The following is a 13,491-nucleotide window of genomic DNA, read 5'->3' on the forward strand; positions in this document are numbered from 1 at the left end:
GGATTTTCTTTATCTTTTTTGGGTTGTTTTTATGATTTATATAACTGCCTCCATACAATTACTAAATAGGGTTAAGTTTGTTTTTTACTAGTCAGGAAGTCGGCTGCGTAACTGACATTTACACATCAGTAACTTTAACTGAAATTCCATCCTTCATCCTAATATTGATTCTACAACCAGAGCTTCCTTACAGCATGAATGAATGCTCTACACTTGTTGCTGCAGTGTGGAAGCTTCTGTTTGACCAGTCAGCTTTGCTCAGTACGACTCAGTAAACCCCCTATATTCCCCTTCTGAAATTCAAGGGCATTCACGAGTGCATCATACTTGGTCTCATCGTAGGGTGTCTTGCAGATGCAGTACAGCTTGGTGTCCTTCTTGCTCTCCTTGGTGCTCGTCGTCACGATCATCTTCTTCTTCTTGGACTTGGTCGACGTCGCCGTCTCCCTCTCCTCCTCCCGTTTCCTCTTGTGCGTGGAGGTGACGGTGGTGGTGAGGTGGTGCTGAGAGGCGATGCCATGCGTGTGCGCCAGAGCGTGTTGCTGCTGGTTGTGTGCGGCTGCAGCGGCGGCCGCCTGGGCGGCCTGGTGGGCTGCGGCCTGAGCCCTCTCCTTCTCCCTCCGCATCCGCAACAGGTCCCTCTTTAGCTCCTCCTGAGGAGTGGAACGTCAGCAAAGACTGGGTTTAACTTCATACTTTATGCATTTGTGAAGCAATTTTCTTATTCTTTTATGTACCCCCTTGTTTCAAAAATATATATACTGGATAATATTTCAATGGACACCAATTTTGTCGATTTTTCTACTGTTTTGTTCCGTCCTCCCTCCCCGCCTTTGTACCTGGGCCTCTAGCTGCAGCTCCTTGTCGAGAAGTGCTCTCTTCTTCAGGATCTCCATCTTGAGGCTCTCTTTGTGCCGGTAGAGGAGCGAGGAGAGCTTGCTGGCGTTGGCCAACCTCCTCTTGGCCTCCACCACCTCCTCCTTCTTCCTCCTCTTGGCCGCCTGCCTCTCGTCCTTGTCTATCCGGTCCAGGATGAACTTCATCACCTGGTTGCATACAATCATCCTGGACAGACAGGAGAAGGCGACAGGAGTTAATTACAGACTTATATCCTCCTGACCTTTTGAAAGTTACAGAGGATCATGAATTCATATTGTGTAGAATAATGAAGCACTGTATATTAAGGATGAACAGCCACTTGAACACAGTAGAAAATGTATAGTCTTGCCTAAAAACACAGCCCTACTGAATCTAATGAGGACCCATGTGAAAAAGGGTGAAAAAGTCCCGTTCAGCTTGTTTTTTTTAAAGGCATAAAACACACATTAGAGTCCTGCTGAGAGAGAAAAGAAGGATAAAAGGGCAGGGAGGGAAAGGATTATCACATATCTGAATCTTGAATTCAAAAAGTCAGTACAGTTGCAGTCACAGAGGAAGAAAGTGATCCCTCTGACACACCAGTGGGCAGGAGTATTAATTCAAACAATGCTTCAATGTTTCAGAAAGTCCAACCTGTGTGGCTATTGGCTACTTCAAACATGCGAACGTCTAACTTTCCACATGTAGGAAACGGCAGTGCGTGTCAATGAACAATGAGAGCGTTTCTCTCAACGCAGGTCCTGGAGGCATTCTGGTGGCTCGGTTGTGTAACTACAAAGTCCTGGACTTGTATCTCATCACTATCTGGCTCTAAATCCTCCATTTCTCTGCAGTGAACTATCAAATACTGCCTGGAAGTGCTTCAGGGGCAGACGGTTGTATCTTCTAAAAAAAAAATAAATAAATAAATTAGATGAGTGTGTGAACTCTTTCTGCATGATCTGATAGAGCGAACACGTAATCAAAGAACATGGTCTTAAAAAAATCCTGACCCTAACATGACTCCCTCCCACGACTGATGCATTTGTGCCCAGGGATGGGAACTGATAAGATTTTATTGATCCCAGTGCCATTACTAATTCTGCTTACTGATCCAATTTTTTTTATTGATTCCCTTATTGATTCCTGATGAATTTTCAGTGTGGGAAAAAAATCGGCCTACACAGGTTTTCAGCATCAGTGTAACTGTTTTATTATCTCTGAGTCTCAATTCAGAGTAGAAGCAGAATAGAAAAGAGGCTCTCCGCCTTGACTCCTTTTTTTGTTGCAAGTTCCCAGCAGCATAGATGTTTGACATCATTTTGCAAACATGTCTTACTTGTTTTAACAGAGACATCATATCACCCCTATCCTGGTTTTGCTCCGTTGGCTCCCTGTATGTTTTAGAATTGATTTTAAAATGTTACTGATCACTTTTAAAGCCCCCAAGCTACATAGCATAAATAATCCAGTAAGCAGCCTGAGATAATTGTTTGGGACCCTCCCGGCGGGTTCAAAATGAAGGCTTAAATCTAAAGGTGACTCATTTTTGCCACCAGGATCCCTCAATTTTGGAGAGAACACCGCAGAATCCGTGACATCAACAATTTTATAGACTTGCATTTATGTGACGTTGTCTTCTTAATCTATTTAAATCATTTTATTCTGTTGTGTCCCTTTATTTTTATTTATTCTTATTGTCTCATTTTCATGTTTCCCTGTTCTTATCTCTCTTTTATCTCAATTTTAGCTTAATTTTGTCCTGAAACATAAAGTTATTACAATGTACAACAGTCAAAAAAACATCCCAGCATTAGGGGTGAAACAACTTCAACATTAAACTGAAAAATGATCTAAATAAGCTTTCAATTTCAATTGCATTGAGTGCAACAACATTTCAAAGACGCCAAAGCGTAGCTAACCTTTCCCTTATCTTTCTAAAAGAATAATTTTAATGTTTTTTTTATGTAAATGACAGTAAGTCAGGGCATAAAATCAACGATCTGTTGATCTTTACAAATCAAGACTAGACAGCCTTAAAATAGCATAACTGCATCAAAAATCTAAAATTTGAAAAAACAAATCAAATCATGACCTTAAAAGCAAAGGTCATATCGAATTGTGGATTTGGGGAATCGTGACACCCCTAGCCGGCATCAATAAAAGGATCTGATAAACTCTGAGACATAGATTCCTGATAGATTGGACAATATGGAACCGTTTCTCGACTGGAATCAGTTCTTGATTCCCATCACGAGTTGTGTCATCATCCCTGTGAGAACCGAGCAGTCAGAGCAGTCGTCTTACTGGGCCACGTGTCTCACAGATGTTAGAGGGCTAATTTGGTAGTCCAGTGTTTATTTGTATGAGACTCTGCGCTTCAGTAGCAGGGGAGTGGAGCTGCAAAGAGGTACGGTGAGAGATGGACAGATAGATGTCGACTGGGAAGCCGTGCTGCTCTTGTAAACACGGGAAAGGGACGAAGAAAGGTCACACGCAAATTCAAGCTACATGGGAATTCACACTCATGTGTAGGGTCCTATCCTGTATTTTACGACTATTTCTGCCACCATTTAATTAAATTAAGGCACTTTTTGCAGATGTGAAACGTGAAAATATAGGCATACTCTTCTGAATAAATACATTTATTGTCAGTTCTAAATTAGAAGACGGGAAAAATCACAATATCTAGTTGAGTTAAAGATGATTTGCACAAATAGATTCATTAATAGGACAGGATGCTACAATTCCTGAAGGTTTATTAGGGTGAAAAAATACATTTTGTCATGAATGATACTAATCACTACAACTGTCCAACAGTGAGAGCCTGAAATGAAGCTATATGAAAGAATGAAAGTCATTTAGACTCTTGTATTATTAATGTGGTTCTGTTTTATACTTTATTCATGGATTTTAAATAAATAGGTAAATGCTCTCATGTCTCATTTAGCCTACAGACAGTTTGTTGTCAGAAGGAAACTGGTCAGCTTCCTTGTGTAGATTGGACTGATGACTGTGTCACTTTTCACAGACAATTATTTACCTAGCAGTAAAGTTTCCTGCACATTATTTAGCCATTATTACATTCCATTATTGTTAAATTCTTGATTCTGATTGGTCAGTTACAGCATTTGAAGGTCTGTTATTTCTGAATAGCAGACTGTTGCCATGGACGCAGCTCTGATCATAGACTATGAAGGAGCAAGAAAATCATTATTAAAAATCAATCAAATGTTTTAATCTGTATGAAACACCCTTCAGGCTGATTCAAGTCCTCCAACATTCTGTTGGGATTTAGTTTTTAAGAATGAACTGCTTGCTTATATATGGTTGTTTGCATTTATATTCTGAAGTCATTTGCAAGGTACCACCATGGGACAAAGTTGATAGAAATGTTGCACCGGGGGACAAAGTTTGCAAACACAAGTAGCAAAAACCTAAAAGACTGTGACGGTTTGATTCCACTGGACACGGCTGTGTTACGTTACAGTTGTACCGCTGCCACCGGAGCTGATCGCGGCCATTCTGCGCAGTGCCTGTGATTCCAGCAGAAGCGCTGCAGCGCGACCCAGAAGCAGCTCTCCGCTCTGCTCTGTGGGGACCAGGTGCCAAGTATATTTTTGATGGATGACGTTGCACAGAGCAGATCAAACGAGTAGGAAGTCAGCCACAGAAACAGCATAGAGAACCTAGTCAGTTTCAAAATAAAAGACCCAGTGCAGACTCCTGATCATAAAAGCAGAGAACGAATAAACTATTATGCAATGTAGCCTACTTATGCATGATAGAAGCAGAAAAAGCATGTACAAATTTAGCAAGTGAAAATAACTAGGAGGGCAAAACACTCAAATTGAATCAACAGATAACAGGATAAAAGAGGCATTTCGACCAAGATTAAATGTACAGGAGTGATTTTAGAGCATGCTTACAGCATTCACTAAATAAATATTTAAGACTTTTTAACACTTTTTAAGGCCTTAATCAATAAATATGAAATTAAGATATTTTAAAGCTTTTCAAGGCCCTGTAGCCACCCTGGTAAATGATATAACTTCCTTCAACTCAAAAGGAGGTTGAGGAAATATTAAACAATGAAGAAGAAAAACAATCTGAGAGATAATATACAAATCTCTTTACACATTCTGTAAAAACTGAACGTCAGTACATTACAGTAAATCAAGAACATTTATGGTTCCAGCTCCGCTATATGTTCACTTGTGTTCGCTAACATTCACAACTAAGATCGAAAACTGTTCGGCAACAGAATGCTGCGCTCAGTACACATTTGTGTGAATAACACACAGAACACGTCCACGGCTGCTGGGGTCGAAGACGGGCCAGGGTTCCTACACTGAAGTACACACTGCAAATGCGGCGTGGAAAGTGGAGGAGACTTCATGAAACAGGACACACAAACACGCACGCGCTGATGTCAGAGCTCTGCTTACAGAGTCGTGTTTTGAAGGAAAAGCAAGAGAAAAGGATGACATGAAGAAATGGAAAAAAAAGGATGAAAAATAAGCAGAGAGACAGACAACAGACAGAGCTACTGTAGTGATGTCACGGTAGTCTGGGTTTGGTATTTCAGGTTTGTGTGAATGGGCACAGTGTTGACACACCGTCTGTGGACATAAACACACGGTTGTCAGGGTCAGCTGTGGGTTACAGTACCATCTATCTACACTATATAAAACAGCAGGGTGCCTCTTGGAACAGCCCACGACTTTTATAGAATTTATTATTGTTTTAATAGTTGCAGTAGTCCTAACTCTGCATACAGATTAAAAACACGCCTTTTTCAAGGTAACAGTACACTAACGAACATCTTCACACTCTGGGTCCTCAGACAGTTTCCTGGGAAGTGCGGTGCCTGGTCCTCAGGAAATAACGATTGGAAACTGTTTAGCTTTTGATAAAAATGTAACAGTACACCCACAGTGGTATTTGTGTCACTGAAGTGAAGGTTAAAATAAACTGTCTGCATCTAAGAATTCCTCCAGTGGAATCGACCAGAGCTACTCTACAAACTACAGGAACTACTTTCTTACATGAAACTGCTCACAAGGTCTGTGGATTATCTTGAGTAACCAGGTCATGAGTTTTGGAAAGAAGAGACACTTGTTTTATATTTTTCAAATTAATTTTTTGGTGCTTCATTGAGATGTTTGTTTCATGTGTTTCTGTCTGTTCATACAGCCAATAAACATGATTAAAATGTAATATAAATAAAATGTTAGAGGGGTGAGATCGTCTAAAATATACCACCTTAAAATAATGTTTGGTTAAAAAAATCTAGTGCGTTTTACCAAAAGTTTTATTCTAATATAGGGTGAAAAGGTCACATATCCAGAGTTTAGTTAAGGGCACCACATGCCCAATCCCAATGCTTTATGTTCTTTTACTTGGAAATTGCTTGTTTTTTGTTTTCAGCAGCTTTATTTCATTTCGGTTCTTTTCTGTTGTGCTGACATATCTGGGCCTGTTAACGGGCACTTGCCTGAGAGATTTAAATTACAGAATAGTATATTTGATTTTTTTTTTTTATATTTTATTTTCTGGTGGTTTTCACTGTGACAAATAGAGAAAGTGAGAGATTAAAAAAATCTTCTGTATGATACGTGGCCATTATTTCATTGGATCAGTGTGTTACATGTGATTTTTATTGTGCAACTCCTCTCATTTATAAAAGGGTTCGTCTTTGTGTTCTTGCTTGTGAGGGTCACAGTGAGTACATGCAGCTGTTGGTGGTTACACACCCAAACGTTCCCATGCTGTGTAGAACCTCCCAACGTGGTGCTGGACAAAAGCAAAATGCAGAGAGGAGGGAGGACGGCGTATAGACTGCTTATGTGATGATGATACAGCTCCATATGATCACAACATGAACGCATTGATCCAAGGAAGAAGGACCGTCCCCACAGATAATGACTCTGACGCTGAATGTCTGTGCCGTTGTGGTTTCCAAAAACATGTTGTGCTCAGTCTGACGCACAAAACATCATTCCTACATTTTCACACCCACAAATTCGGGACACAAACCTCTGATTCTCTTCTCTCTCTGCTGGCGTCATGGTCTTCTTCTGCTTTAGGTGCTCGATCACAGCGTTTTGTTTCATCACCACCTGAAAGCCACGACACAGGAAGATCAAACCATGTGGAAAGATATTTTACAGCTTGTGAAGAGATGCCTGCACTGAGGGAAACAAACCTTGAATAACATATTTCAATCAAAGTGAAAAATAAATTCAATTTAAAATACAATCATCTGGACTCTGGACTGGATTCAATACTGTGACTTTAGTGATGTAGAAAATGTGCTACAAATATCTACAGAAATGGATTATTATTTAATGTAACCAGGTTGTATAGTATAGTATGTCACATACCCATATAAACAGGTGAAAACACATGCATACATATATATATACACACATGCACACAGTAGCAGTGGCAGTGGCTGTATTAAGCCCAACAGAGATGAGGCCTGGGCTTTATAAATAAACCCAGTCTTAGTGGAGCATTAGAGGATGGTGACTGTTTATGTACTGAGAGATGGATGACCTGGCTGTGATGGGTGCCTGAACACACTCGCACACATCTACACACACACACCTGTTTTTGAATGATGTCGCTCTGGCTGGCTGCGTTGAGAGCTTGCTCTCTCTTGGCCTCTGCTGCTTGTTTCTTCTTCTGCTGTTGCTGTTCTCTGAGCTGCTGGATCCTCTGCAGCTGCTCCTGGACAGAAGCTGCCTGGATGGTCACGACGTTTCCGATCTGTGCCGACGGGATAGTGATGAATGAATGATTTTACGTCATGGTGTGAGCTCGGTAAGTAGCCAGAGCACTTAACACAAGAGAACTTTTAATGTTCTAATTTGTTTTCCTCTGATTTTACAAGGATCAAACCTCCTTGGCAAAGTCTTGTGAAGGTAATGTAAGTTAGCATCTGGTTTAGCAGGCTTGCTGCCTACCTGTCCTCCCTGAGCTGATGTGGTCCCGGTCTGTTGTATCTGGATCGGAAGCTGCAGTTTGAAGTGCTGTGGCAGAGAGCCTCCACCCTGCTGGGACTGCAGCTGGGCCAACACCTGCAGTACCAACACAGAAGATACACAAACTTGACAAAGCTGAAAAGAAAACCAGGCTTTTATTTATACAATATCCAACATTGGTAGCACTTTACATTACAGCTTGGTAATTACATGGTAATAGTTTGAGGAAATAATTAAGTACTTACTAGTAGTAATAGCCAGTTAATATATTGCCATGAAATTAAATGAAAACAGGTAGTGTAGCATTTTGAAGCCCTGATTCATTGCACAGAAATATATTTAGGATAAGTTAGATCATCTTAGAATGGCTGGACAGATTAAAGTTAAACTGAGCAAGCAAATTTTGGAAGTTTTGCCAAATTAATTTCCGACTGCTGGACATCATGTAGCTCCACCAAGTGTCCAGCTGCCAAGTTGTCCAGGGTCACATGAGCTGTGATGTTATGGCTACAGTACTGATCAGGATGCATCTTCGCTAATCCTACCTGTACCTGTTGCTGCAGTCCAGACATGCTGATGAGCTGCGGCGTCTGCTGCAGCTGCAGCTGGGCGGTTCCTCCCGGCGTTTTCACTTGCAGCGACGTGGGCGACTGGATGGGCATGTGGGCCTGCGTCTGAGGGGGTAACTGGCCCTGTGGGGTGGCCGTCGAAGGGGTGCTGGTGGTGGCCAAGGGGGTCGCCCCTGCCTGGACGGGGGCGGCGGCCTGCTGGGCGGGCTGGGCTGGGGCTTTGGTGGCGGTGGAGTTGGGCTGGCCAGGAACTGTGGTGGCTAGAAAGAGATGGGCGAGTCAATGTCATCATAAAAATATCACCTTTGAAACATGAGTGATGCATGTGCACATATCCTAACTGCTCTAAACTGCAGGAACCTTCCCGAGAGACTAGGAACCTTTGGTGGAACTCAGTGCGTTACCACCACAAGGACCACAGTCTGAAGTGCTGGGGACATTATTTTACCCCCACAAGAGTCCCTACTTCAGGAGTAGTGTTTTCCCAAACAACAGGAACTTTGAGGGTGGGCCTTGCTCTGTGGTAGAAATGCAGACAACAAAGGGCTGAAGGACCTTTCAGTTCCTTTAGAAATAGTTCCTGAGACTAAAAGTTCCACACACTTTGGGTGGAAACGTAGCTTGAGACTCTTGTCTTCAACTCAAAGCATGGTCAAGGCATTGATTGCCTTTTGTAAGGTAGTTCTATACCCAAGAACACATTTAATCTTCACATTTATTTGTTACAAGCCTTTGCCTTAAATTTAGTGGATAGTTAGATAAATAATGCATATCTGTCATTTCTTGTCATACCTGTGCTTGACGTGGGTGTGGCAGCTGAGGCCAAGGGGGTGAACAGGAAGCGCTGCACCTGGCCGTTGGGCAGTGCTGCCTGCATGAGCTGCTGGCCGGGTCCCGGGATGACGGTGACCCCTGGAGGTATGACCTGCAGTTGACCAGTGGTCTGGCCCTGGCCCTGAACCATCACAGTCAGAGCCTGCTGGGCACCGCCGACACCGGCCGGCCGGTCCACACCTGACGCTGCCTGCTGCTTCTATGGAGACGCAGACAAAGGCTTGTTAGTGGGTGAATCACATGGTACAGTCCAGACTAATGAATGAAAATGAAGGCCTGTGGTGAAAAATTGAGGCTGTAAATTCATTTGTGTCATCACAAAATCTAAAATGGCATTACAAATTGGTGCAGACTTTCTGACTTTTAAACCAACTTTACACTGCCTGTAATGTCCTGGACTAGTAACAAGTTGGAAAAATTGTTCCAAACTGAAACTGAACTTCATTTTCATGAATTTACACCAACCCTTTCCATGGGATTTGTACATCTATTCACAGTAACAACTTGTATATTTTTTGTAGATGTTTGTAATGCTGGCTCTTATTGCACCAACACAGGTGAACTTGAACTGGGTCATGAACTGTTGCTAGTATGTGGTTTTAAAGCCCATTAAGCCATTATATGCATTACTGGGCCCTTCAAATAAACTTTACTGTGAGAGGACAGATGATGCACCTAGAAGCCTTTTTTGTCAAAGTTTATACTAACCTGCTATGAAACTAAGCAGATTTGACATTTTAAAATCAACATCATACATTTTACATTTCTGTGGAGACAAGGGTGTCGGCCAGCTTATCATCATCCTTTGATAACTGAGCTAAAATAAAACTTCTATAGTTCATTTACATACAGTTATACATGATCAATGAACAAATCTGCATATTTTCTCATCTGAATGTTGATATCCTCTCACTATAATTAAAGGAAAACATGTAAAGAGAAATTGTGTTTACAAACCAAAGTAATATATTAATCTTACAACCAGTCTTGGATGCAGGTGCTGATATTGTTTTGGGAAATCCTGCAGGTCACAGAATTCCCACGGGATCAATTTCACTATGATTGGGACGGAACAGGAAAAAAAACTCAACAGGAACAGGTGGGACAGGAACCGTAATAACAATAGGTCAGTTTTTTTATATAAAGAAATGAAAAAATCCTATTTTCTTCATTTTGAAACTAATGCTTTTGTTTTTTCTTCTGTTTGCTCTGGTGGCTGGTTGCTAGTTGGTTACAAGTTGATAAAGAGGGGAAGTTTTTGGAATTATACTACACTGTGAGAAAAGCCTGAAATAGGATAGCTGGTTTGCCAATTTATTTTTATTTCCATTACTGATGTTGCCAATGGAATGTCTCATTTGATCCAGGGATCACAATTCTCCAGTATTTCTCCCGACACATTTTCAACCCGCCCCCCCCACCTTCATTATCACAACCTGTTTCTGGCAATGTACACTGCATATAAGCCATACTCCAAAAGTCTCCTACTTCCACCCATTTAACCACACAGCTACACCAAGCCAGACTTCTTGGAAAGAAGAAGATTCATTTCATTTAAAGGGAGGGGGCGTGCATTTTTAAAATCTGCAGAGTCAATTTTCTTTTAGGAGCTATGCCAAAAGAGTAAATGAGTGAAAGAAAACTGACGAAAAAATGAAATTTAAAGTATTAAACAGAAATGGAGTTGCAGTGGACATACTGTTTTGTTATTTTCCTTCTTCAAAGTCAAGTAAATGCAAGAAAAGAAGTGTCTGAAACTACATCTTTTGGGTTTTGAAATCCTCCCTATTTTGAAGTCTAAAGGTTGGCAGGTAGGTTTTTTACCATGGGATTGGGATGGGAGTATTTTTGTGGAAGTGAGATGTAATAGGGAGTGAAACTCGACCCTCTAGTCCTCATGAGTGTATAAACCTGACAGACAATAATCAATCTAAACAATTACAGGCCATGGTATATTTAATTGCCAATCATTTCACTTCTTTTCAAAAATACATTTTTTTGTGCTATTTGGACGGTGACACAGGACATCTTGGGAGTTTCCAGAGTGTCTCTCACTAACCTGTGTGAGCTGTGTGAGCTGCGCCAGGGTCAGTTTAACCTGGCCTTGCCCCTGTGCCCGTGGGGTGCCTGGTGGTGTTTGGCCCGCTGCCTGTCCCGCTGTGGTGGGGCTGGCCGTCCCCTGGCCGGTGACCGTGGCGACAGGGCTGGCACCTGATATCGCTGTGGAAACTGCCTGGCCGCGAATGATCTGCGTCACTACTTGCTGTCCGCCCTGACCTGGAAGAGAGAAGTATATAAACAGAGAACATTTAACAAGACTCTGGAGGCCATTTTTCTGGAGAAAGATTGTTGATTGTTGAGTCTCATTCCCACGTTGCTGTATTTGGCCAAAGTCTCCCATCACAAGAGGAGGAGCAGAAGTCTAGTTTTCTCTCAGACCACTTGAATTACATTATGCTTAAATGTTATTATGGATCTTTTGATCAATGATGCTAAAAATAAATCAACTGCTCAACTTTAAGGGTCAGAAGTTTAGCATGTTTGTTACCTTGCTGGACCACAAGGGGAGTTCGGAGTATTGTCTTTCCCATTGGTCCCGTCTGCTGGATCGGTGTCCGGATCACCGTCATTCCTGGACGGATCTGACCACCAGCTGCCAGAACCTGGAAAGATATTTTCATTAAGACATTAGTAATCATTTGTTTCAAAGCTACCATCTTTTTCTTAAACTGACAGAAGATGGTGAAAAAGGCGAGGTTAAAAATTGAGGTCAGATTAGACAGTTCAGTGTGATACCAGGCCAGCATGAGGAGGCGTTGGTGCTGATGTTTACTGAGACTGTGATGTCTACATGCTTGAGTCCTTTGCCTTAGAAAGTGTTGTGTTTGTGTTGTAATACCTGCTCTGAACTTCTGAAATTTAGCCCCTGACTCATGGCATTGAAGAAAACTAAAACTAATACTGAAACTAATAAAAACAGACATTTTCAAACAAACAACAAAAAACTAAAGTGGAAATAAGTACGCCCACTCTGGAAATCAGTTAAATAGTTAAATAAAAATGAACACAAAACTCAAAACAATAATTCTACGGCAGACTAGCTACAGTTGTGACGTCACACAGGATGAAATAGAAAAATCCTCTTTGGAGACTTCAGAGCAGGGAGGAGGTAGACGTACCTGCTGCTGGGAGCCTGGGGTGTTGGGCCTGATGTTGAGCGTGGTAGCACGGGGCTGGAATGTGGTGTAGGTCTGGGCACCGCCTGCTGTGCTGGATGGGATGATACCCAACACTTTCTGCTGAACCACACCTGCAGAGAAAAGAGAGAAACAGAAAGATACCAGAGTGAACATCTGAGAAGAGGGAGGAAGCAGGGTGCCGTGAGGATAAGAGTAAATTTTAAAAAAGGCTGAGAATACTCATAATTTTAAGGCAACTGTTTTCACTATTTTTTGAGTTCTGAATCAAACTCAAACTCTTAAGTTTTGAAATAAACTAAAAAAAGTTGCTATAAAGAGTTTTTAATTGTTTATGAAACAGTCTGAATTTCAAAAAACGGCTAATGAGTATGTTAGCCTGTTAAAATAGAGCAGGAGGAGATTTTTATTTAGATAATTTTATTTTTGGTGTTATAATTTGTGGTTATTACAGTGTTAACAGTGTCAACAATATTGAAGTTTCCTATAGTAGCTTTTCAAAAAACTTTAAATCTCTGAGTTTTAGAAACAAAAATATGTATTTCAAAAATTGTTAAGTAAATTCATAAAAGGGAAAGTAAATAATGGTTAATGACTTAAAATATTTTCTGTTGCAACAATTTAATTTTTCAAGCACCCAAAGAAAGACAAATCAGGAGCACAGGTCACTGTGAAACAGTTTTTTAACTCAAAGATTCAAGTTCATCTAAAGAAGGAAAGTAAGCAAAAGTAAAATGTCTCAACAAAACATTACAGCGCACAAAACTTTATTTAAAAAAAAAAATAAGAGTTTGACTTAAAAAATTTAGTGGAGCCAGTTGCCTCAACTGTCTTTTTCTTTCTTCTTCTGTTTTTTACAAAGTACCTAGTGGAGATGAGCTGAAGATGAGAGAAGGACAAGGAGAAATCTGTAATATAGTTACTGTAATAAATCATAAGATGACCACAATGTGTCATCAGAGATCGAGGAAACATGTTAAGTTGAAATACTCGCTTCACTGACAACAACGCTACAGCCGCAGTGTTTCCCTTTGAAATTTCCTG

At 41.1% G+C, this 13,491-nt stretch overlaps 1 protein-coding gene across 4 annotated transcripts in view; it reads right to left on the reverse strand.

Annotated features, from left to right (window-relative positions):
• The window catches only part of LOC146330898 (nucleosome-remodeling factor subunit BPTF-like), a 74,742-nt gene that overhangs the window by 13,439 nt on the left and 47,812 nt on the right, over positions 1–13,491 (reverse strand). For 3 of the 4 annotated variants that reach the window (XM_084710815.1, XM_084710791.1, XM_084710806.1), the window contains 10 exons: positions 12,430–12,560; positions 11,799–11,913; positions 11,310–11,527; positions 9,209–9,449; positions 8,393–8,676; positions 7,830–7,943; positions 7,471–7,632; positions 6,898–6,980; positions 840–1,065; positions 328–653 (listed from right to left, as the gene is read on the reverse strand). In XM_084710815.1, coding sequence (XP_084566941.1) covers positions 328–653; positions 840–1,065; positions 6,898–6,980; positions 7,471–7,632; positions 7,830–7,943; positions 8,393–8,676; positions 9,209–9,449; positions 11,310–11,527; positions 11,799–11,913; positions 12,430–12,560 — 1,900 coding nt within the window. The remainder of the gene's footprint in view (positions 1–327; positions 654–839; positions 1,066–6,897; positions 6,981–7,470; positions 7,633–7,829; positions 7,944–8,392; positions 8,677–9,208; positions 9,450–11,309; positions 11,528–11,798; positions 11,914–12,429; positions 12,561–13,491) is intronic. The other variant, XM_084710798.1, reaches the window with a different exon arrangement.

The sequence above is a fragment of the Lutjanus erythropterus genome, chromosome 3, assembly GCF_056507025.1.
Source record: "Lutjanus erythropterus isolate fLutEry1 chromosome 3, fLutEry1.hap2, whole genome shotgun sequence".
Lineage (NCBI taxonomy): Eukaryota > Metazoa > Chordata > Actinopteri > Lutjaniformes > Lutjanidae > Lutjanus > Lutjanus erythropterus.